Source organism: Cryptomeria japonica, chromosome 8 (genome assembly GCF_030272615.1).
Source record: "Cryptomeria japonica chromosome 8, Sugi_1.0, whole genome shotgun sequence".
Classification (NCBI taxonomy): Eukaryota; Viridiplantae; Streptophyta; class Pinopsida; order Cupressales; family Cupressaceae; genus Cryptomeria; species Cryptomeria japonica.
In genome coordinates, this window is record NC_081412.1 from 511,892,568 (window position 1) to 511,919,136 (window position 26,569).

At 37.5% G+C, this 26,569-nt stretch overlaps 1 protein-coding gene across 1 annotated transcript in view; it reads right to left on the reverse strand.

Moving 5' to 3' along the window:
* LOC131057044 (uncharacterized) overlaps positions 1-26,569 on the reverse strand; it is an 86,809-nt gene that overhangs the window by 43,827 nt on the left and 16,413 nt on the right. Inside the window, exon 3 of the mRNA XM_057991236.1 lies at positions 2,579-2,627. Coding sequence (XP_057847219.1) covers positions 2,579-2,627 — 49 coding nt within the window. The remainder of the gene's footprint in view (positions 1-2,578; positions 2,628-26,569) is intronic.

Here is a 26,569-nt window from a genome sequence, read left to right on the forward strand (position 1 = left end):
AGATATTCAGATGATGGCGTGAAAGGAGTTTAAGTATGTTGCACTAACTTTCTAAGCAGATAAAAAAAAAACTCATAGAATGAAAAACGTTATTCATGATGGAGTATTTGATTGTGTACATGTGTGTGTATGGTATTCAATGTTCTTACTGGGTCCATTTTGAATGGTGTGTTACAGTGATTCTAAAGTTTTTTTTTAAATATTGAGCTGGAAAACATTTTTTAATGATTTTAACAGTTTGAGTTCTTGATTATTACAAAGTGCTCATATTTACTGTAAAAAGGAGATTTTGGCTTGTTACATAAAAAAAGAGGAAGTGATTGGAACGTATTTTTGGTGAAATACATCGGTTTTGTTGAAAAAAAAAATTGGTTTATTATATTTGCAGTGTGAAGGAAGTCGACAGAGATGTTATGTGCGTTTTTTTGTGAATGAGACTTACTGTTTGTAAAAGGTCTTTATTCTTCTGGTGAGGGTGATTTGTAAAAATAACTGCATTCACAGAAAAGTGTGTTGCATGTTGAATGTCCGTTGAACTGGATTGTGTGTGCTGAATTTATATTGAGTTGAATAGCATATTCTGAAATCTGTGATTGAAGCAAAAATTTGAAGACAAATGGATGTCTGAAATACTGAGTGATGCTGCAAATTTTCAATGATATGTCATTTTAATTTGAGTATACAGAGGATTGTGATCTCTGTTAAAAAGGTGGGCTGAGTTTAATGTCAAATGTCATGACCATGTAATGAGTTTTAAGAGTTTTACTTAAGTCTGAGTAAAACAGAGAGCCTACAATTTCTATCAATTTTTCAATTTGGTTTCAGTGGTTTTTGAGTTGGTGCTCAGTTAAGGTTGGTGTCTTTGTATTGAGTCCGTGCTCCTAATGTTTGTTGGAGCTCACTTCTGTAAAAGGGTTGGTGCCCAAATTCAGTAATGATAATATTGTTCAATACCATGGTTTTTTACCCAGTTGGGTTTTCCACAAGATAAATCTTGTATTCTTCTTGTGTTAATTATTTCAACTCTTTTATTTGGCTCTATTTGTTCCTAGAAGTTTCTGAGATACTGATTCACCCCCCCCCCTCTCTCAGTATCTCATGTACAACATCTAAGAATATACAGTAGCCCAGGTGACTTTTGTACAATATTAGATAGACTTAACATTTAGGAAAATAAGATAGCTGTTGTTGTTATGACTCATCCATTGTGAAATAATGATAATCTGACTGTATCTAATCAATTAAGCAAAAAAAATAGTGATTTAATGATGATAACAGTGATTCGGAGAGAAAAGAAAACCTTTAATACTTCCCTTTTAAGCTTGAAAACAAATGGATACTCAACAAGGGGAAAAATTCACTTCATAATTTAGAAGATAATTATTTATATGTTTGTATGAAGTCCATCAAACTCTGCTCAGTAAAATCCAACATTACTATTTCAATGGTTCTCTCCTACTTTGGGTCTGACAGTTCAGAAGAAAAGAAAAAACACAACCATCGTGATCAAGAGAATAAGTCCCCCACCAGATGTGAGAGCATGCTGGAAATTGATCTGTAAAATGAGTCTTGTTCATCACCAAATTCAGTTGTCTGAGTTCTCTGACTGTGGACACAGTTTTGACCTCATAGATGTGGTTGTCTTTCAGGAACAAAACAGTACTTTGATGGCAATACATACATACACACATACATACATAGATATATATAACTTATACCTTCCAGAAGATGTAGGATAAGTTTAATGCTAAGTGACAGTTACCTAATTGCCTCCTGCTGAAAAGCAATGGTTTCATAATTGCCCCCCTGTTGAAAAGTGAGCTTTCGTCATGCCGGAACATGATGGAAGATGAAATCAACAGGTTGACAATTTCACTTCCAATTCCACTTTTGGACACTTCTTCAGCATGGAGAAGACAATCTAGAATCAATTTTGGGACAACAGGAGGAGCAACTGAGGATAAGGAGCCAGATTGAATGTTGTATGACAATGAAGAAGAGGATTTCCAGCAGAGCAGACATGGCAGTTGCAATTAACAGGGAGGTGTCATAACTTCTGATCATTGTACTTGTTTGTTTGAGTAATAGTACTGAGGTAGATGAGTAATTCCCCTTACCAACTGGTCTTTTTCCCTTTTTAAGGTTTTCCAGCATAAAATATGTTTCTTTCTTTGTTTATTTTCCTTGTTTTTATGTCTTCAGGAACAATTTCAGACCTCTAGGTGACTTTCATTTGTTAAATACAAGTAGCACAACAAACTAATTATTTGGTCCTTCATTTCTACTTCAATTTCATTTGTAAAGTACAACTAGCACAACAAATTCTACCTGAAATTGTGAATGTGAAATTTATTTGCAATATTTATACCTTTGCAAAGGCAATGATAATTAAGTAAAAAGCCAAAGTGGATTGTCAAAAATAAAAATCCATGCACTCTAAACCCATTTCTTTCATTTCATATCCTTTTTGCTCCCTTTGACCACAGGGTTCCATGCTTGGATTGAAGTGTGAAACAATACATGAGTGCAAAGGCACATATTGACACTTGTGTAAGAAAGAGAGAGGGAGGAAAGATACCTCAAACTTGCGTTGATGAAGCGGTTTCCTTTCGATGCTGCATCAAGTGCTGTGGCATAGCCATAGAGTCAACAAACACAAATTAGTTATGCATCAGGTGCTGGGACCTAGTCAGAGAGACAACAAAACATAAATTTGTTATGTCACATGGACCTTCTTGTAGCCACCACGATGCATCAAAACCTCAAAAGCAATTTGATAAAACCCTTTTTATCCATAAATTATCAAAAACGTACAGATTTAATGCAAGAATTTGAGTCATTAAAAACAGTTGATATTAAAAGTTGACTAAGAAGATCTCCAAACATGAAAGCATTGTTGGTTAAGTGTGAGATTCAACCTGATTTCAAGAAGTAATTTTTCTTTGAATTATTGTGAATAGAATGCAGACTAATCCTTTAAAATTTACTCTTTAGATAAACATCATAATTCTTATGGGAGTTCAACAGTTAAGCAATTATAATGACATTTATTGTAGCGAGATATGTGGTGGTTGCAGAGGCACACCTAAGTTGATCCTTATAATATGGCACCATAGGTCACTTGTAGCACCTGATACTCAAAGCCACCCCCTACACTCATAGAATTAACAAAAGGATGCTGCTTTGCTGCAAGTGATACACAAAGCGCCAAGGGAAAATTGAGAATTTGTTTCTAAAGGTAGTTCTGCAACCTCTGATTTGCTGCAGGTCATCCTATAACTACTCGGTCCAGTTATTAAATGCTCTTGCGTAGCTTACCTTTTACTGCAGGTAAATGACAGCTTACAATCACACAGGAGCATAAATAGGCACTCACATGCAACAGAACACACACAAAAGGAAATAACAATCCCCATATGCCATAGTATTTACACAGAGCAAATAAATTTGCAGGTAAGCACACACACCGGAAATTTAGAAAGTGGGAGAGTGAATCAGTATTTCAATAAAAATTAGCTGTTGAAGCCACACAAAGTAAGCAGATTGAACATTCAAAGAGAAAACACAAAATTTATCACATGGAAAATTCTTTCAGGTAAAAAACCACGGCACATAATAGTTATCATTATCAAAAATGGGCTCCAACCCAATGGGCACCAACCCAGTTACATTCAAGAGCTCCAACTCTTTAAAGAGCACCAACTCCAAAAACAATAGAGGCTCCAACCTCAGTCTGAGCACCAACTCAAAAGAAACACATCATCTCAAAATAATACACAAAGCAAAAACAGCACTGTGTAAAGGTTGTACATCCTCCTTGAAGTAGCTGCTCATAATTTTTCAACATGACCTGATTTTAGAAAATAGATCTTCAATAAAATCCTTACACAAGGCAAAAATACACTTCAATATGTGCATCCTTGATTTTAATGACCAAAACAGACTTCAGGCTTCAAAAACTGGACCCTTCTTCAAATAAACACAATATCAAATATAAGACCAGCTACACAGTAACAGTATTTCATTTTGTTTTATGATTCCAGCATATGTTTTTTTTCACATCCCACGTTCCTTTTTTAAAAAAACATATCAACAGATAGAGATTTTTGTGTTCTCTCTGACTCCAAATTGTAAATTTTTAGATCAGAAGTGAAGGTAAGCAGCAGTATAGACGATTTTGAACAGGTACTACTCACACAGAAATCTTTGAGTATGTATGCTGGGTATCACATAAAAAACTAATCATATTGTTTATCAGTCTCCGTATTTCTCAAGTTGCATAACACAGACTTTTCCACGCTTGCCTCACGCTTACCCCTTCACCAATCGGCACAAACAATGAGTCCTTATACCCAACTCAGACAGATGAACAGACACATATCCAAACTGGGTTGCACGACTTCAAAGGGGTGCGATAGTTACTAACTAATCATTATTAACTAAACCTAATTCATATGTTAGGTATATGAACCACTAGCAAATGTTTAGTAATATAAAAAATCTGTAGTTAAATCAGCGATAATCAAATGAAGAGGTTAACACGAATCAGTGGTAGTAAAAATAATTAAAAAAATGCTTATTATTAGGCAACACATCAGTCAGGTGGAAAGAGAACTCCTGCTGCTATAACATCAACACTCCCTCTTAGCTAGGGAGGTATCTTTCCAGATATCCATGTCATGGAGTCTCTCAACATGACATCCACCATGGCTACTCCCATGTGTGGAAGGAAATATGTGCACAAGTGTTCATCACGAAATCACTCAACGTGATGTCGTCATGGAGTCTCTCAACATGACGTCCACCATGGCTACTCCCATGTGTGGAAAGAGCAACATCTCCATCTCAGAGATGGAAGAGGGCTTTCACCTCATATTTATCTGTCTCAAAGAAATATTCATTATGGCAAATAGCAAGAATTGATGTTGTTGAGTCTCCTTCTCAGCAAGGGCAACATTCTCCACAACTCCAAGCTTATCTCGAAAGTGTGCAAACTTCACTTTGGAGAGGGGTTTGGTAAGAATATCAGCTATTTGTTCATCAGTGCAAATGTACTTAAGTTGAATTGCTTTTCTCGGCACCATATCTCTAATGTAATGATATTTGATCTCCACATGTTTTGTTCTATCATGAAACACTGGATTGACAGAGAGATTCACGCAGCTTTGATTGTCACAATGAATCACAGTTGGCTCCAATATTTGACCAAATAATCCTACAAGGAGTTTTCGAAGCCATACTGCTTCTCGAGCTACTACACATGCTGCAATGTATTCAACCTCAACAGTGCTTAGTGCCACAAAGGTCAGTTACACTCCCGGCCCAATCAGAATCTAAATATCCTTGTAACTTCAGATCTTCACAGGAAGTATATCTCAAGCCATATCCCACTGTGCCACGCAAGTATCTCAAGATATGCTTTGTTGCAACTAGATGAATTTGTCTTGGTTCACACATGAACTGACTGAGACCACTCAACGCATAACAAATGTCTGGTCTAGTATTGACTAGATACATCAATGATCCAATCAACTGTCTGTACATGGTGGGATCTATCAAATCTGAACTAGCTGCAAAGTCACACAACTTCTTCAAATTTGTTTCCATAGGTGTAGACATGGACTTACATCCCATCATCCCAAATCTCTTCAAGATATCTATGGTGCATTTCCCTTGACTAAAAATAACCTCATTGGGTGTTTGCCATACTTCCAATCCTAGAAAGTAGTGCATAAGACCAAGATCCTTCATCTCAAACTCATAGGTTAGTTCTTTCTTGCATTTGACAATGAGATGTTCTGCTCCAGTAAGAAATGAATCATCAACATAAAGAACCAATATTAAGGCCTCCCCATCAACTACCTTGAAGTAAAGATTGGAATATGTATCATTCTTGGAGAATCCCAAGCTCATCAAGTATCAATTAATCCTTTCATACCATGCACGAGGTGCTTGCTTAAGGTCGTACAATGCCTTCTTCAATCTGCATACATGAGACTACTTCCCATGAATCACAATACCATCTAGTTGCTCAATGTACACTTCTTCAATCACACCATTAAGAAAAGCAGTCTTTACGTCCATTTGATGTAGCTTCCAGCTTTTGGCTGATGCAATAGCAATATTAGTCTTGATGGATGTATATCGAGAAAATGGGAGCAAATGTCTCCTCATAATCTATTCCCTCCTTCTGAGAGAATCGTCTTGCCACAAATCTTGCTTTGTACTTCTCAGTGCTTCCATCAGCTGCATGCTTGATCATGAAAAGCCAATTGGAAGACACAACTGATTTTCCTTCAGGTCTTGCTACAACATCCCAAACATCATTCTTGATGATAGACTGATATTCTTTTGTCATAGCATCTCTCCACACCTGCTGATTGGATGCTTCCTCAAAACTAGAAGGTTCAGACTCAATGATGTGACTCGTTAATGCCACGTAGCCTGGAAAATTCTGTAGTCTCTTGCTTTCTCTAAAGGTGCCACGAGGAGCTGCATACTTTTCTCCCTCTTGCATAGTTTGTCTAGCCCATAGAGGTCTCTTTCGACCTACAGCAATATTACTTGGCCCATCAGTTGATTCTATGGGATCAATTGGATCAATAGTCTCTTCTGGTTCAATAGACTCCCTCTGAGTCTTAGGAGAATGATCAGGAGAAATATCCATAAATATCCATATCCTAAGGTGTCTCTTGTTCTTCATTGTCTATCTCCATGTAAGACCCTTTTGATCTTTTGAAGGCTACTTCCTCTTCGAAAGATACAACCCTGCTGATCTCAATATGTTTCCTGCCCTGGAATGTAGATCCTGTAGGCCTTTGAAGACACGCTATAACCCACAAATATTTCTTTCTTCTCTAATGGTTATAATTTAGATCTTTTATCTTTAGGTACATGAATATAAAAAGGACAGCCAAAAATTCTCAAATAACTAATCTCAGGTATCACTCCAATGAAAGCCTCTTCAGGAGTCATGTTCTCCAATATTTGATGAGGGCTTCGATTTTGAACATACACTGCAGTTCTGGAAGCTTCTGCCCAAAGAAAGGTTTGTAGAGCTTGATCATGAATCATAGCTTTAGCTGCCCCAACTATGGATCTATTCTTTCTTTCTACAACTCCATTTTGTTGAGGTTTGTACAGAACACAGAACTCCCTCTTGATCCCAACCTCAATGCAGAAATTGTGGAAACCTCCAGAAGTGTATTCTCCTCCATTATCAGATCTCGGAACCTTGATCCTTTTCCCAGACATATTTTCAACTTGAGCTTTGAATTCTTTGAATCTATCAAGTACTTCTTCAGACTCCTTAGATTTCAAGAAGTAAATCCAAGTCTTTCGAGAATAGTCATCAATGAAAATCACATAATACCAAAATCCACTCAAGGATGCCACAAACATTGGACCACATAAATCAGAATGAACAAGATCTAAAATTCCTTTTGATCTACATTCACTACTGTGAAAAGGACACTTGATATTCTTACCTAGTGCACATCCTTTGCAAATGTCATTAAGCTCCTGACTGAGCTTTGGTAAACCAGTAACTATCTTCTCCATAGATGGAAGAGCCCTAAAGTGTAGGTGAGCAAGTCTCCTATACCATAACTCACTTGAACTGGTAGAGTTATGCAATAATGCTTGAATTGGACAAATAGAAAGTCTGTATAGACTCTCTAGACGAACACCAATCACACGGGTTGTTTTGATGCTAGAGTTCTTTGGCCAAGCAATAACTTTCCCTTCAGAAAATGCAACTTGGTACCCTTTGTCCTCCAATGCTGAAATTGAGGCAAGATTTCTTTTGATTTCTGGGACAAACAGGACATCACTTAAATGAAGAGGGATGCCAGAATCTAGATTAAAAGAGGTGGGCCCAGCACCTTTCACTGAATAACAAGCATCATCTTTGATTATCACTTGTAAGTTGGTTTCTCCTTCTACCAAGTCGGAAAGATGCTCCCGATATCTTGTAATGTGTTGTGAAGCACCACTATCAATCAACCAAGTGTTACTATCGGTTGGAACATTGCTCCAAAGTGTTGAGATGAATAAAAATCCCCCTGAATTGTCTCTAGATTTCTTTTCATCAACATCTGCAGTAGAAGCATGTTTTTTGGGTCTTATCATACAATCTTGAGCATAGAGACCATACTTGTCACATCTGTAACATTGAATGTTAGAGAGATCCTTCTTCTTCTTTGGTTCAGGAGCTGAATCTGTTTTTCTATCTCTATTCCTCTTGAAATTGCCTTTCATCCTATCTCTTCCTTTCCTTCTGGATGTTTGAGCAGCAAGAGCATGATTTTCTTCGCTATAAGGATTTCCTCCATTTCCTCTTGCTACCAACCTAAATTCCTCTTGAATGCAATCAAACCTAAGGCAATCAAACTTGGGCAATTTAGATCTTCTACTAATGCCTTGAATGAAGGGCTCCTAAGATTGAGGAAGAGCATTCAGTGCCAACATAACTAGGTCTCTATCTTCAACTTTATCTCCAATGGCATATAGATGATCCTTCAATTCAATAATCTTCATGAACAAGCAGATGATTGAATCTCCTTTAGTCATTTTTATATGGTGGAGTTGTTGTCTCAATGCCAGAGCTCTACTGGTGTTGTTGATCTCATACAAACCTTTAAGAGTCTCGAACACGACTTTGGTTGTCTTCATCTTGGATATAATTGGCACAAGATGATCCTTTACAAAATCTATTAAGATCTTCCTAGCCTTAACGTCATTCTTCTTCCATTGAGTTTTCTCAGCCTCATCAGATGGCTCAAGCACCTCTTTCTCCACAAAGTCTAGAAGGTCATTTTCTTCCAGTGCAATAAGAACTCTGAATTTCCAAGAGGTGAAGTTCGATGCACCATCAAGCCTATCTTCGACCTTGAGTCCTCTCACCATCTTGATGCTTGGATAGACTTAATTTGATGAGAAGACTTTTGCTGCTTAAACGAAGCTGATCTGGCTTAAACCTTGCTCTAATACCACGTAAATTTTTAGATCAGAAGTGAAGGTAAGCAGCAGTATAGACGATTTTGAACAGGTACTACTCACATAGAAATCATCGAATATGTATGTTGGGTATCACATAAAAATTTAATAATATTGTTTATCAATCCCCATATTTCTCTAGTCGCATAAAACAGATTTTTCCACGCTTGCCCCATGCTTACCCCTTCACCAATCCGCACGAACAATGAGTCCTTATACCCGACTCAAACAGATGAACAAACACGTCTCCAAACTGGGTTGGACGACTTCAAAGGGGTGCGATAGTTACTAACTAATCATTATTAACTAAACCTAATCCATACATTAGGTATATGAATCGCTAACAATTGTTAGTAATACAAAAAATCTGTAGTTAAATCAGCAATAATCAAATGAAGAGGTTAACACAAATCAGCAGTAGTAAAAATAAAAATAAAAATGCTTATTATTAGGCGACACATCAGTCAGGTGGAAAGAGAACTCCTATTGCTATAACATCAACACAAATCTTCGTAACCATTACACCCATGATTCTGAATTTTTATTTGTTTTTAACCACTCAAAATATCACCTATGACTCAACTTCACAAAAATGTAACATCATTTTTGCTCAGACAACTTCCACTTTGGTTCACACAAATGGCACACACACATACGTTTTTCCTCCAAGAAAAAACAGCAAATTCAGTACGTATTTAAAAAATACGCACAACACCAAACTCTGCAAAAACGTAAATCCCATCTTAATCTTCAAAAATTCGCACTCTTTCATTATCATATCTCACTACCAACAGGAGAGTTACGCGGACAGTTTGATGATTAATAAAACCTTGATTCCCACGATTCTTTAAAATATTTTTCAACCACAAAACCTCCTAGGCCCTCTGCCATGAATAAACAAAATATGCAACAGCAAAATCGTTGCACCAATAAAAACATCTATCCAAGCAATGTTCCTTGGTCGTTGGGGTCAAGGGGATGCGCAAACGGGTTTCGAGGACGAGGGGACAAAGGGCCCAAGTTTGGGGATGGCAGGGGAACGGCAAGGGGCAGGAGGGTGGTGCTGATATAATTATACATATACTTATAGTACATGAAAAACTAGTTGTGAAAAGATTTATAATAGTATAAGAATTACATTTCAAATGAAACTATATGAAATTAGTAAAATTATAAAATTGCAAAATTGCAAAATTTGAATTACTAAATCTAAATACAAAGATTTCTTGAATGCTAACTGCTATATAAAATTTGACAAATGAAATTGTCAAATTGGAGATTTTTGTTATATCGAAACTATGAAATATTTGATATCACAAAGTCTATAAAGATGATTACATGATACATCATTACAATGAGTAGCAAATAGCAATAGCATTACAAAAAACAAAATGCCAAAATGTCAAAACTCAAAATGTAGTGAAGGGAGGCCTCTAATCATCTACAAACTCCTCATCACTGGAACTACTACCCCACGATCAAGATCCCTCAAGCTAACACCAACCAGCCCTACATCTGAAGTAGTAGGATCATCCTCATTAATCTATGATGGCTCCTCTAGCTCTACATCCCATCATCCCACTAGACTCTCCTTGCAGTCAATGAGATGCAAAGCACTATGTACAACCACAAGCTTCTCTGCTCTCTTAGAGGTAAGTTTATTCCTCTTAAGAGAGTGCATGAAGCTATAAGTAGACTAGTTCCTCTCAGCAGCTAAAGAACTAGACACCTAAGATAGCATATGGATACCTAGAGTGGTGGTCACAAATTTCTGACCATGACAATTCCACCACAAAAGTGGATCCAACTATGCCATAGTTTCTATATCCATCTTTGCCACATCTGAATAACCCCTAAGAGTGGCAAATTTTGTCCACTCAATGTGAATTATGCCAGCATATCTAGCATCATACATCTTCTCTATGCACCTAAAGAACCCCGCCTTCACCTCATCATCCTGAATCGATGTAACTCTATCCAGTCTAGCCTTATACCACTTAGAATTCAAGGCATAGGCAGCCACATGCAAATGAGCGTTGAGCTTGTCCCATCTACATTGAATGATTGGCTGAATGCGCTCATTATAGAATGCTAGAGTGGGGTGCATCCCTCACACACTTCTCAAAAGTTAGGTGCATCACCATCCCCATATTTGATGACCTGAAATACTAGAGAAATGATGGAGAAAATGTATTTTGCATTAATCCAAAACACATCACTCTTCGCTATCTCCTTCACCCTTCTCCCCTGCTCTGTCTTGGCCTCGGCCCACCTATTCCACTCTGTTGTCATAACCATGAGTTGCAATGCCTCATGTAACTCAATCATTGTCTCCAAGAGAATCGAATAGGCTGCATATTTGATCTATATTGGTTTCAAGAACTCCTTCTTCGCTAAGGTCTTGAAGAGTGCATGTGAAGTGTAGTGGTTGCAGATAAACATCTACACATCTCTCACATCGTTGACCACTCCTCTAATCCAGTCAATCTTCCCCATGTCCTTGAGTGCATTGTTCATGGCATGCACACAACATGGAGTCCACCAAATGTGTCTATAGGCTGCCTCAATAAGTTTCCCTGCTGCTCTACACACATGGGCTGCATCTGTCACTACTTGGACCATATTTTGTGGCTTAACCTCCTCAATAGCCTCCCTAAGGTCCTCAAACTGAAAATCGGCATCTTTGTGATGCCCTGTACAATCCACTGCTCTGAGAAGTATGGGCCCTCTGCACATGTGACCATGATGTTCATGAGTGGACAATGGCTAATATTAGTCCACCCATCCATAACTATGCTACACCCAAAAGCCACCCAACATGCCTCCATCTTCTCCATCAAAATATTGATCTTGGAATAGCTCTTATCCAAGATCGTGGTCGTCAATTTCGTCTCACTTGGTGGCACATATGATGGTCCTCCCTTCACCACCATAGACATCATCTCCCTATAATAAGGAGACCGTGTAACATGACATGGGATGCCACTGGAAAAGAAAAACCTGCCAATGGAATCATCTATTTCATCCTTCAGTTGCACAGTATACATATCAGCTATGGGGTTACTTTGCATCTGTTGTTTCCATGTCCCATTAGCCTCTCATAATTGAGGCATGGCACTAGAAGTGGAAGTGGATGAAGTTCTAGTCATCACTCCTCTCGTCTGCAATGTATGAGAACTAGAAGAAATATTTTGCACTTGTTGGCTCTATTGAAGGGCTGCCCTAGCAGACAAAGTAGGAGGGACTACAACTACTCTATCATCTGGAATGCCCCAAAGTTTGTTGATCTCAATTGTGTATTCTATGTTTAAGCTTGTCCCAAAAACCGACATGGATCCATGCCTTTTCCTCTCTAAAAAAGGAAGTGTACATTCACTCTAGTGATGCTACCAAACCATGTAAGCCCACAAATGTTGCATTGCCACTTCCTTGTTCCCCCACCTATACTTGATGTGCCTTGTATTTTTGAGGCAAACTATTTTTTAGGAGATTTAGGATCATAAGGACCCCTAGTATATTGTGCCAATAACTCTGAAGGGCAACCTGTACTAGCTAGTGCACTTGCCATGGAACTAGATTGGGCTCCAAGATCAGCCCCCATGGTCACCCCCCTCCACCTCAAGTTCGAAATCTAAATCATTTCCACTATGAGAATGGATTTCCATCTCATCTTCACTCATGTCATGGGAGCTCATTGTGATAGTGACCCTGAATTTCACAAAATAAAAAATAAAAATAAAAATAAATTCAGCCTCGTTTAACAAATAATAAATTTGAAATTTCAATTTTGAAAATTAAATTTAAATTTGTTATTTAAAATTTGATGTTGAATCTTGAGGGCAAAATGATGAATGATTCATTCCTCATTAATCATTCATCATTTTGCCTTCAAGATTCAAAATCAAGTCTGATTTTGAAATGAATAAAAAAAAACAAGTTTAAGCAACCAAAAAATTTAAAATCAAAAAATAAAACAAACAAAAAACAAGAAAAAACCTACCTTGTGCTTAAAAAATCTCTCCAAAATATTGTAGAATCCTCTTCCTCTTTTTCTTCTTGCTCCTTCTCACTCCTCTTACACTTGCACTCACTCTTTTCACTCCTTCAATCAGTCTTCTCCAAGTTTTTTCTCCTCTTCAGCTTGCTGGTTAAAAAAATCAGAATTAGAAATGTATATGAAATAACTAATTTTAGTGGTTTGTATTGCATTGGGGGAAGGGGTAGGGCCCTGTTGTGACGTTTTCACACATCGCCCCATTGCAAATGGGGACCCATGTTTTTTGCTTTTTAGGGTTTGTTCTTTGGGTCTTTTAGGGTTTTGTTAGTTAGCCTTTGCATTTTTGAGTGCTGTCGGGGAGATCAATAGGGTAGCAAGTCCAACTTGAGTGAGGTCCTGTCCTAAAATTTGGTTAAGTCTGGAATGTCCTGATCCTGAAATTTGACTAAGTCTGGAAACTGAAAAAACCTCCAAAAACTAGATTTTGCAATATAACTCCTGGAGGTCTGAAACCACTCTCAAACATCCTGAAAGTATATATGGAATATAACTTAAAGTATAATTTCCTATACTTAAATGTTATATTCCATAAAAATTATCCTGATAGAGAGTTCAAAAGTCAAATTTCGCTCTTGTCCTTCACTGAGGATCCAGAGCGAATTTCGCTCCTGTCCCTCCCAGGAGGACCAAGGCGAAGCGCTCCTGTCCCTCACCAAAGGACCAGAGCGATAATGCTTATTTGAGCCATTCCTGACCGTGTTTGGACGAATTGAGACATCAAAGGCATGGTGAAGGACGAAATGAGCATGATAGAGCATCCAGACTTGATCAAAAACAATGAAATGATGAAGTTTTTACCTAGAGGGTCAAATTCGCTCCTGTCCCTCACTGAAGGACCAGAGCGAAATTCTTCATAAGGTACGATCTGGGCAAAGATCAAGCAAGTTTTATGTTTGAAGGTAAGAAAGGAGATGAATTGAACCCATTGAAGACAAATTGAAGATTATTAAACGTCAACAAGGGACCCAAATGCCCAAGTTCGCTCCTGTCCCTCAGGCAGGGACCAGAGCGATTTTTGTCTTAGACAAATTTCTTGCCAAGTTACAATGAATTCCAAGGCATGGATGAATGAAAGGGGACATTACGAGACCGTTGAAGATAAATTTGGAAGCTGGCGAAGTGTGATGGAGACTACAAGTACAAATTCGCTCCTGTCCCTCTCCAAGGGACCAAGGCGATATCTTAGTTATGTTGCCTTTTCCTCCAAATTCAAGACACTTCAAGGCGAAGTACAAGGTGGCAAAGATGTTTTAAGGTGTCTCAATCAAGCACAAAGTTACGAAGATCACCAAAGTGAAAGATTTGCATCAAGACACCTAATTCGCTCCTGTCCCTTAGGAAGGGACCAAAGCGATATTTCCATAAAGGCATAGATTTCAAAAGTTTCAAGCGTCCAAGGTGTTCAAAGGGACTTCATTCTACGCAATGAAAGTGATGGCAAATTGGTCAAAACAAGGACAAACTCAAAACCTTGAAGTTCGCTCCTGTCCCTCAGGAAGGGACCAGAGCGATATCTATTATATTTGCCAATTCATGTAAAATTCATGCCAAGTCAAGGTTTTGCAAGGTGGTAAAAGGTCTAAGGCGTCCATCGAAGGTGATATACCAAAGGCTTCAAACGTCAAATGATCACCAATTTGTATAAAGAGCCTATATCGCTCCTGTCCTTTGGACAAGGACCAAAGCGATTTTCATCAAAACACTCATGTCCCGTCAAAACCAAGACAAGGCAAGGATAGGCAAGGTCAAGGACGTCCTTTGGAAGGCAATGAACGAAGAACGAAGATCAAAAGTTTGCAAATTTGAGCTAGGACACTAGGATCGCTCCTGTCCCTCAGGAAGGGACCAGGGCGATATTTGCCAAAGCACTCATTTTCCTTCGGAGATCATGACAAAACAAACTTGCAAAGGGTTCAAAGCGTTGTTTGAAAGGTAATAAAGGAGAAGTTGATATCAAGGACGGAGAATTTCAAGTAAAAATTGATGGATCGCTCCTGTCCCTCTCCAAGGGACCAGGGCGATAATAGTCATGAGATGCATTCATTCGCACAAACAAGTCAATTAAGCTCAAAGATCCTAGCAAAAATGTCTAATTCAACATGGAAATAAATACTTTGGACGTCGAAATTGCAAGAATCAAGACCTTGTTGATGGATCACTCCTGTCCCTCTCCAAGGGACCAGGGCGATGAGGTACGTATCTTTCCATCTTCAAAATATTTTGGCGCTCAAACACATTTTTGAATTTATTTAAATGCTAGAAAATTCGATAAGATTGAAAATTTAATTAAAAATAGCATTTAAATATTGCATTTAAATATTAATTAATTTTTGCCTTGTAAAAAAAATCGAAGTTTATTAATTAAAAACGATGGCAAATTAATTAATTATTATAGAGCGCTTGGTATTTTATTGTTTTATGAAGGTCGGCCTTTCTTATTTATTAAAAAATCGTTTATAATTGCTTTATTTTTACAAAAGTCGGCCTAAATAATGATGAGAGGTAAGCACTTATAAAGGAGGGTGGTGAAGATCATTATTTTCACATTGTTATTTTATCATCTCAAGTGCGATTTAAGGAAGACAAAGAGGTGCGAATTATATTCAAAAGGGGTGCGAACTCGAAAATTCTATTGGTGCGAACTTGTCAAAGGCTTGAAGATCACGTCAAAAACTTGAAAGGTGGCGAAATTGCTATTTTGAAGGGAGATCACGTTGAAGACCATCTTATTTCAAATTTTGCCTAGGCAAATTCTTTGTTTTGCATTCTAGAGTTAGCTCTCAAGTGAGGTATGGCGATATTGCTTTATTGTTTTAATTTCAAATCGTTGATCGTCATTGCCTTAAGCTTGAATTTTGAATTTTGAATTGTATTAGCCCAATTGTCTTTTAGGAAATAATAACTCAAGGATTTATTATGAAGTTTCCTAAATTTAATCTCTAATCTATGTTATATATTGCAAAATCATGTTGCTAATTATGAAATGTTGTGTAGGCATCAAATGGAGATCTCATCAAGAAAAATCAAGCCGGATCAAGGACGGTCTTCGCCGGGACGATCAGGCCAGGACAGGGGCGACCTCTTTCAATCCAGCGTTCCAAGGCGAGGTACATCATCATCCTACACATCGAGGACAAAAGGAGTTAGAACAAGAGTTAATTAAAGATAGCCTCTCAACGACATCAAATTGAATATCTAGCAAGCTACAAGTGTCAGATGAGGTGGCATCCCAGTCATTTCTCCAATCAGTGAGGTCCACCTCAGCATGTCCAGATTCAATGTACTTAACTCATGGAAGGTGGCACAAACTCCGATGTACCTACCCCGGCTATCCATTGGTCGATTTTTCTAGAAGGGACATGTGTCCAAGCAATACAATTTTATCATTGGTCAAGCATTAAATGTTATGTAATGGTTGTAACAAACCCTAATTAGGGTTTTCATTGTTGAATCTTGGCCATTGATCTCGAATTGATCTAAGCCATCAAATTGTATTGTGGGCACTATATAAGCCCAGGCATTTCATTTGTAAAAGCTAATTAGCAATAAGTTAGAGATAGCATGTAAATAGTTGGAAGAGTTAGAATATAGTTGATAGAATAGCAATTAGAGTAGAATAGGAGGACAAGGCAAGAAATTGTTGCCATTGATTGTAAACAAACTCCATTTTCATTGAAGTAATGGTGAAGTGTGTCGTTTCTTGCAATTTGCATGGTTTCTTGTTGAGTCTTCAATCCTAGATGGTAGATGATTAGATGAATGGAGGAAATGTGATTGATTAATGGTGGAATTCGTACATCCATACTACTAGCAGTTTGTTGATTGCAGACTTGCCTTGCGTAGTCAACTGGAATCATTCAGCCTAAGCTCAATTTCAATTTGTCGCTTCTTCATTGATATGCATCAACTTGATGGTGTCTATGCCTGTGGTGATGATTTGAACATCATAAAGCTTCCCTTAGAAGATCGCACTAGCCTTGTGTAGATGTTCCATTGATGTCAAAACACGACCTAGTTGGAGTTTCATCAAAAAATCAAATCATTGCTCCTACATTCTTAGTATTAGGAATAGATCCTCTCTTCCCCCCTTCCTTTTTCCCTTTTTTTAATCTAAGTTAGTGAGAGCTTGTGTTCTAGCAAAGTAGATCGGAAATTCAATCACCAAATGTAAGTCCCCTTGTGATTCCAGCAAATCACATCATACCACGGCGAGCTTATCCACATGTAGAGACCCTACTAAAAGGAACCTTGGAGTCATCCTAACTGATCCTTTATGTGAATCTTCAGCAGTTAGAGACTTTTTCTCAAGAGAGGATAAGATACCCTTAGGTATTTTATTTTGTGTTAGGCTGTGTACAAAATATACGTCAACAGGCCCACATCAAATTAGGGTTACCCCCAATCCGCAAAAATTGATCAAATTTTTAAAAAAATTAAAATTTAAGTCGCTTCTTACGTTGGTGAATGGGAGCCTCTTGGGCGTCTCCCCGCCCCTCGAAAGACTTGTGGGCATCTCCCAAGGAGTCTTTGAAACATTAAGGAGTCTCCAAGACTACTTGGAGACATCAAGAAGTCTTCGCGTCTCTGGCAAAGCACCGGTGGCGGTGGTGGGCCAACAAGAGACGCCACTTCCCTATCTCCCCATCTCAGAGACGCAAACCTGGGGGTAGGAAACACATTCCCATGGAACATTGTTTCCAAGGGAAACGTAAGTTTTCTCTATCCCAAGATAGCCACGCATGAAGTATCTAATGATGTTGCTTCCAAAATAGCAAGAGACTCAATACGTAAGAGGCCACATCCTCACAAATTTGGACCAACGCAAATGATTCAGCACTAAAAGACGTTTCTTTAAAAAAAACATGATGTTCAATTCACCATACGATTAAACAACCAAAAGCATCTTCCGTAAAACTTGGAAAGATAATTGCAACGTCCACAAAAACCTTTTGTTAGAAAAACATAACACCTAAAAATTGTAGATATGGACAGCTATGAAAATACGTTTTCTTTCTGCTCTCTTATGCGACCCTAAAGTTTTTTAATCAGCTTACAAACCCAGATATATAACCAAACGTGGCTCCAAAGAAGTCAAACTGCTGAAGATTTAGTCCGATGACATGGCACCCAAACAACCAACCAACTAGCTGATGTAGACAGACAAACAGGTGAAGAAGACACATAAGCAGCTCAAGCTGACACTCAACTAGCTTAAGCGCACACACAAGATGCTCAGCCAAACAGGGAGGTAACTGAAGCATGCAAGCAACAAGCTCAAGCGAGCAAGTAGAGAACTCAACCAAGCAAGTAGGCAGCTCAAGCTAGCAAGCAACGAGCTCAAGCAAAACTTCAATACAAACTCTAGAACTGACATCAATAAAAAGATGTTCAACAATTGGTTCCCCAACCTATATTCCAATAACTACTAAAGATTTATCTAATTCTTATGCTCAAAGTTGCTGGAAGTTAGGCCAACAAACTTCTCTTATGACACTGAGTGAAAGTATGCGACAAATCTATAGCTCAACATCGATTCTTGTATACATTTTACAAGGATTTGTGAATTAGATCTTAAAACATGCAAGATCCTTATTGGTTACAAATACAAGGATTTCAAACAAATATAGAAATAAAAAATGGTTGATTTAAGACATATTGTTTTATGATCAATTCTAAGGCTATGGGAGAAGCTAGACTAATCGATGCTTATTCAAGGTGACAGAGTCAATACAACATACATGTTCATTCATAACAATCAGTATACTCCAATGGTCATCTAGAATTATCAACCTGCAAATGGATTACGGTGTGTTCCGACTTTTTTCTGTAACAGCATTATCATTTATTATTTTCAATGAAAGAAATAACAATGTTGCTTGAGCAAGACTAACAATGAAAACAACACATGCAACAAAAAGTGCACTGATGAACATCACAATACTTTATTATTTTACTCAAAAGAATACTAAGTCACAAACTAGGGATGATACACACTAAGAGCATGTATTCGTATACACTTAGATCAAAATATCTATAGTTATTATATAAAATTGCAGTCATTGACTGTACCAAAAAAAATAAAACACAAAAAACAATCAAATAGCTGCCCAAAGTCTTCTCTGATTCCTCAAAAATTTATTCTAGCCCCCTCAAAAATGGTGTTGAATCCCCTTTTAAAGACAAGAGAATCCAAATTCGTGTCACTATGAGAAGTTGTCTTCAAATTGAACAAATAGCATTGTTGATGGCAAAAATCTTACACTTTTAGTCAATGCAGAATAGAATGCTTAGTGTATCCTACCCTCTCTTGAATAAGAAAATCTCTTATGCTATTCGGATTGATCATAGGAGATAACCCCAAGGTTCCAACTGTCAAGTCTTTACTTGCTCAGGATAACTCAAGATCAATGTGTTTTGCGTGTAATCACGAGGGGACTTATGCATTTGACAAGCTGGCCTGTATTTGGTATAGCAATTTGGCGATGCTTTGAACTAGATGAAATAAATAGCAAAGGGAATAGGGTTTAGAAATCCAAAGAACAATGACAATAATAGTTGGTGCTGCAGGTAGACAGATTTCGAATAAACTAGTTCCTACTCAACCAGAGATAAACTCACAACTCTACAAGAGTAATGCAAGCTCCAAAGGGAAGTAAAATAATTTTAGACCATGAGCATTCATCTAGATAACCAATTCTGGCACAATCCAAAACAAACACTTACAGTTGAACTAAGAACAACAATAGGCTCAAACTAACCATACACAGAAACCTACACTCAGCAAGCCTCCAATGGTATGAACCTGAAATCAAATCAAATACCCTCATACTTCCCCATTAAGATCACTGAACTTTGCTAACTTGATGAAAAGAAACCATGCAAACACGTTAGAGCAAATAGCAAAAAACAACATTCTTCAATGCTTTATTCATTTGTTCCAACTGCTGTAACAACATTTTTTGTCCAGCAATCCTACTTTATTCTACTTCTATTTCTAACTACTGTTGTTTCTAACCTACTAGCTTGTTTAAAATCCTAACTAACCCCTTACATTCTGAATCAGTGGCCAGGAATCAATCCATCCAATGGCTATGATCTGCCTTCTAGAAGTTCTGACAGCTTTCTAGTTAATGATCTCAACAACCATCAACCACCTTTTCAGCCTACAACTATTTTCAAATTAATCCCACTAGAAGAAAAAATGCATGGGTCTCAAGGCACAAAAAGGTGAATTTGGTAGCTAGGAAATAACTAACTTGCGGTTCCCTTTTGAATTGCATTAAACCGGGCCCACAAGTAGTCATGTTACAATAAAGCAATTGCTTTTACGATAAATTTATTTTTTGTTATCTCCAGCTGCTCTTTTTAAGTTTTTGCATGTCCTGTAGCACTTTGTGTGTTATGTCCATGCCTTCCGAAATTCTAGAAACAACACCAATCAGCACATTGCTCTATGATTCTTCCTTCAATACCTCACCCTGGCTTTTCTCTTGTTGCCTTGTCAGTGGTAGGGGTCCTTGCTTATCCAACCCTTCTTTCTTTGTCTTTCGCTCCACTTGCTGACATCTTCAAGGTGTTGACGTCTTCAAGGTGCTCTGTATGGTAGGGTTGTACAGCACTCTTTGTGTTCTTCATCCTGCATAGACAAATAAGGCAAGAATCAATTATCATTTTACCATTCACTCATTCTTTGAAGGATTTGAGTATTACTCTACCATTGTGCCTATAAGGGTTTCTTGGCTTGAGAAACACTTCAGGAATGAAGACTATCCCTAACTTTGAGCTTCAATCATCATTGATTCTGGAATGCCTCTTCGTTGGTCTAGGAGAGGCCCTTTCATGCCCTCAATCTTAGTTTTGTGATTGCAAAATCCAACCTTAGGAAGCAATCTTAGGAATGAAACTTCAGCATTTGAAGGAGTACCAAGATCATCACTGAATTCTAACACAACTATGAAAGCTTGGCTTGAATCTCGGCCTAGGAAGGATCATTGAAACAGTGTTTTAACTCTCACCCTTTATAAACACCAAAGCTTGGAAGATATGCACCAAACTCGGCCTAAAATGTGGCCATTACCTCAGCATTTGCAGACCCAAAGTTCAGAAAAGACCGTAATCCTTTATGCTTTAGTGAATTTCGGTGTCTTCTTTGGGATTTTGTAAGGGATATTCAAGCATAAAGGTCTGATTTTCTCGAACTTTCTTCAAACAGTAATCAATTGCGGTGATTTCCTTGATGTTTTCCATGGAGTTTGCAGGTATTTTGGAAGGTCCAAGGTCTTCAAAACCCCAAACTTTGCTTAGAAAAGAAGTTTCGGATTGTTTCAAAAGTGAACATCTTTCATTTTTCCCCTCTTATTCGTCAAAACGAAGCCCAGCATTGCCTTGACAACATTTAATATTTGTTGAAATTACTTAAATTTTTCAAGGTGATTGATTTGAGTTGAATTCGCTTTTGTAAATCAACACCGCTAGAAAGAGCTAAGGGGAAACCTAAAATGCAAATTGAAGATGCGATTGCAATCAAGCTAGAAAGTGGCAAGGCTCGTGAGGCAACAAAAAATGAAGAACACTCAGAAGATGCACAGCTAGAAATTCCAGAAAATCAGTTTGTAAAAACTGAATTGTTTTAATGTAAATAGCTACTTGTGGGCACCATTTAATGCATTCAAAACAAAGGGGTACATAGGCTAGTTATTCCTCAACTCATTGATTGGCCAAATTGATGCCAAACAGTTGTAGGTAGCTAAGGAAGTGGTTGAGAATGTGGTTGGGAGTTAAAGAAAATAACTAAGCATGGGCTAAAGCTGACAGGCTTCTAGAAGGCAGATTGCAGCCATTGGATGTAGTCAATCCTGGGCTTTGATTCAAATTGTAAAAACTATAAAAGGCCAGTGCCTCTCTTTTGTAAAGGGTTAGAAGAGTTAGACTTTAGTAGTTAAATTCTAGAGGTTAAAATAGTTAGGCAGCTTGTAGATTAGAAGTAGAATAGAGTTGTTGGAAGAAACTGTTGTAATGGCAGTTGAAACAAATATATGAACATTGGAGTATGGTGTTTGTTATTTTTGTTTTCCTCTATTTGCATGGTTTCTTTTCATTTAACTAGTTAAAGTTAAGTGGTTTTAATTGTGAAGTGTGGGGGTCTCTAATTTGATTTCAGGTTCATACCATTGGGGACCTGCTAATTGTAAGTCACCGTGCATGATTAGTCTGAACCCATAACTGTGCTTAGTTCAACTATGGGTATTTGTTTCAGGTTGTGCCAGAATTCGGTGCCAGGAAGAATTTTCATAGTCTAAAAACCTTTAATTTCCTAGGAGCTTGCACTATTCTTGCAGAGTTGTGAGGGTGTCTCTAGCAAAACAAGAACTAGTTTATGGAAGTTTGTCTACCTGCTGCATTAACCGTTCCTACCACTGTACTTAGGATCCCTAAACCCTTCTCTTTTGTTATTTATTTTCTGCAGTTTGAGAACCAAGGCATCATTAGATGTAGACCAGCTTGTTGTAAAATTATGCCCCTTTATGTTTACCAGCAAAACACATCAAACCGCTGAGTTATCCCACAATCAAGACTTGACATTTGGAACCTTGAGGTCGTCCCCTTTGATCATTTAAAGCAATATTAGGGATTTCCTTATTCAAGAGAGGATAGGATACTTCGCATTCTATTATGTGCTAACCGAAAAGAGTAGAAGTACGAATTTCACCGCATCAACAGTATTGTTGACAAGGCTTTGAGGAAGATGATTGGGTTTCTATGCTTTCTTGGTTGTGAAAGTGGCAAGGTGTAGTTAACAAGTTGATGGAAGATTTGGCATAGGGAATTAGCTATGTACTTGCAGTACATTACCATACTCTATAAAGTAATGAACTATCACACTATATTCCTAAGCATTATGTAATGTACACAACGATCTGAAAATTAATGAAAAAATAAATTCAAAAATGGTATAAACTGTTAGAGTAAAAGATATTAGTTTACTTAATTAATTAAATCATATTGATTTAATAATTAAGTCACCTTTTCTCTATTTCACTTAAGCTAAATTTAAGAAGCTAAACTTAGGAATATTAATAATTAATTCATTATTAATTATTAATTGCTTTTAGGGTTTATGTTTTTAGGTTTTGATCTCCTTTTATAAGGAATGATCCCTTTGTAATCCTTAACCAATCTGATTATTATTATTGCATATTCTTGCTCTGGGTTTTCAAAGCAATCTTTGTGTTTTGTATGAATCTTCCATTGTTGTGACAGTTTATTTGCATACAAGTGTTCACTGGGTTCTAGAGGTTGTATTTCACAACTTTCACATGGTATCAGAGCTTAAGACCTGAGGCTTTCCTATTCTTCTGATTGGGAGATTCTACCAAAGCAGGTCTTCTCTGCAATTTGGGTTGATTTGAACCTCACCATTGAATCCGGCACATGGGAAATAGTCAAGATTGACCTTTTGTTTGTCAATTTCTGATTCACGGGGCCAAATCTGTGAGGGTTTGAAGACTCAGCTTTTTTCTGTGACCTAGGGGGCACCTATTTTTTGAAGCAATTTGGGCCCAAAAGGACCTCACGATTGGATTCATAAGGTCGATTCCATAAATTTTGATATATAATTTGCCTATTTTGGGTGACAGAAGCATCTGGGGCATGATTTTTAATTGGCACATTTGTCGAGGCACGAAAATCCATATGATCAAACCTGCACCTGCGTCAGAAATATTTTCAAAAAAAAAAATCAAATGGCTAGTAAAAAAAAAATTTGATTGTTAGGTTTTCAATTAAAAAAAAAAAATCAAGTTGGTGCATGTTGTTACAAAAAGATTATTTTTTTTAATTAAAAAAAAAGTCCTTTGCAGCAAAAGTACATTGCATTAGCACTGACGTCATTGGTACAGTCAGCATGAATGACCCTTTGACCCTCTTTGTGCCCTAAAAGAGGTTTTTTTTTTTTTGGCATACAACATCGTTTTTTGGCAAACAAGCTATCGTCAAAAAACTGTTTTCGTCTACTTTCCAGATTTGTGGGTTTCATCACCTAGTTTTGTTGTTGGTACATTCTACAGTCATTTGAAGTCAGAGGTGTTGTTTTCAGTCCCGAGCTCATAACTTTTTGCCAGTTTCTCCATTTTTCGTGATTCCAGTAGCGTTGGGACAATGTTTCAAAGCTCTTCACAGCCATCCATGCACTTTTTCCGGAATTTACACCAGCGACATTTTATTCAGTTTTTTGTGTTTTCAGACTCTGGTGAATTACTTGGACATATGAGCTCGTGGAATTTTCTCGTTTGTGTGGGATGACTTGTTTTTGGTTGTTCTTCATGTATTTCCAGTCTTCTGTTTTTTTTTTGACATTCTCAGCTTTCATTGTAAGCACTTGTGATTTTGTAATCGCACTGAGATAAAGTGCCTCTGTATTGCACATGTATTATGGGATCTTGCACATCAGTTCTGTGCCTTATTGTACTCGCACTATGATATAAAGTGCCATGGGGGTTTGTTGTTTGCCTTTGTTTGCCTTCATACGTTTCTCATACGTGTGCCTTGCTTTGCAAACCCTTTGTATTTGCTTGTACTTTCATGTCTGCACAGCCAGATGTTCTTGGTTCTTCTTCATGCATTATGGCTTTCAGATTCAGTGTACCTGTCATACCTCTCCCTTGTCAGCATTATGGGGGGGTTTCTATTGTTGGTGCTAATGCTTCCTTGGTTTCGTATTGGAATGAGCTATCTATTCAGTATTTGTTCCTATGTACTACGCGGATGCAACGGCTGGTTACCCATCCATTTCGGTGAGACAGAACACTTACCATATGGACACACTTGCATTCCTATTTCTGGAGGCGACCTTCCTTTTTTCACTTGATCAATTCTTCAGACTATTGGTACTTGTGCCATCTGTATGTTCGAGTTCCAGATGTTTTGACTGTGTTTGCCATCTAATTCATATTCAAATAGTGTCATTGAGGGCACTCATGCAGATTCGTGTCTTCTTGATCCTAATCATCGTTTGTTTCAAAGGAGGTTCTTATTTTAGCATCATAGCAATCATTCTACGACAGAGTTTGCAGCTTCTTCATGCTTTAGTGATTCTCCGTGCTCTTCTTTTGTTCCTATCTTCTGGAACATTCTTGTTTGGAAGCTTCTTAGTCCTTCACTTGAGCTTTCATCTCTTCTTGGAGAGGAGTTTTGTTCCCACAAGGTTTTCTCCTTTTTCTCGATGTTACAGAGATTTCTTTGTACTTGGGTACCTCATCAAGCCTTGTTGCCGGGACCCATTTTTTGGCTTTCATACATCTAGTCCTTAGTTGTTTTTTAGCTTCTCCCTAACTTAATCTTAAGGGGGGTTGTTAGAGTAAAAGATATTAGTTTACTTAATTAATTAAATCATATTGATTTAATAATTAAGTCACCTTTTCTCTATTTCACTTAAGCTAAATTTAGGAAGCTAAACTTAGGAATATTAATAATTAATTCATTATTAATTATTAATTGCTTTTAGGGTTTATGTTTTTAGGTTTTGATCTCCTTTTATAAGGATTGATCCCTTTGTAATCCTTAACCAATCTGATTATATCATTATTATTATTGCATATTCCTGCTCTGGATTTTCAAAGCAATCTTTGTGTTTTGTGAATCTGCCATTGTTGTGACAGGTTATTTGCATACAGGTGTTCACTGGGTTCTGTGAGGTTGTATTCTACAACTTTCACATAAACTATCATTTCTCTACTGTAATAGCCCTTGGCAATTCTGACCTCAAGTTGCTGATTAAAGTCCCAAGGGATATTGTCAAACACCTTGTATGCGAAGTTGTAGCTTGCTGATATGAATTTCAGTTTGTTGTGTACGCTCTTATAATCAAGTAGAAATGATGCAAATACTTTGAAATGAATGTCAAAAGATCCAACAATAAGCCGAGAATGAAATGCACTTATTCTTACTCTTTTCAAATGCAAATACATGAGTTCCTAAGGTAAAATGCATACCTACAGCCAAGTAACATTTTTACAAACACTTGGCATGTAAACTAATGTGCATCTACAGCAATAAGGAATTACGTCGAACATTTATCATGAATCCTTATGATTGAAGTGTTCGTGTACAGCAGCAAGCTAATATGATTGATATGACAATGCAAACTTCATCTAAAAATCATGAAGAACCTGGTGTAAATAAGTGCCCATATCTGATGAAGAGGTGGCATCTCTTTACTTGACAAATGGTGCCTTCTCCTAGCCAAATCGATCTTCCCTTGCACCCTCCAAACGTCTTTCTCTGAATATCCCTTCAATCAAGTGTGAAACCTTGTGTAAATTTCACCAAATTGCCAAAGTACCGTAGCATTTACTGTTCACGCCACTGTAGCAGCCAACATAAATTTTGATTTGCAAATGATTAACTCTTAACTTCCACAATCTTCAGATCTGCAAACATATAATCTTGAAACCCTTGAATAATCTTTGTATTTTTTCACCAATATGCTCAAATATGACCATTGTATGTAGCCAAGCC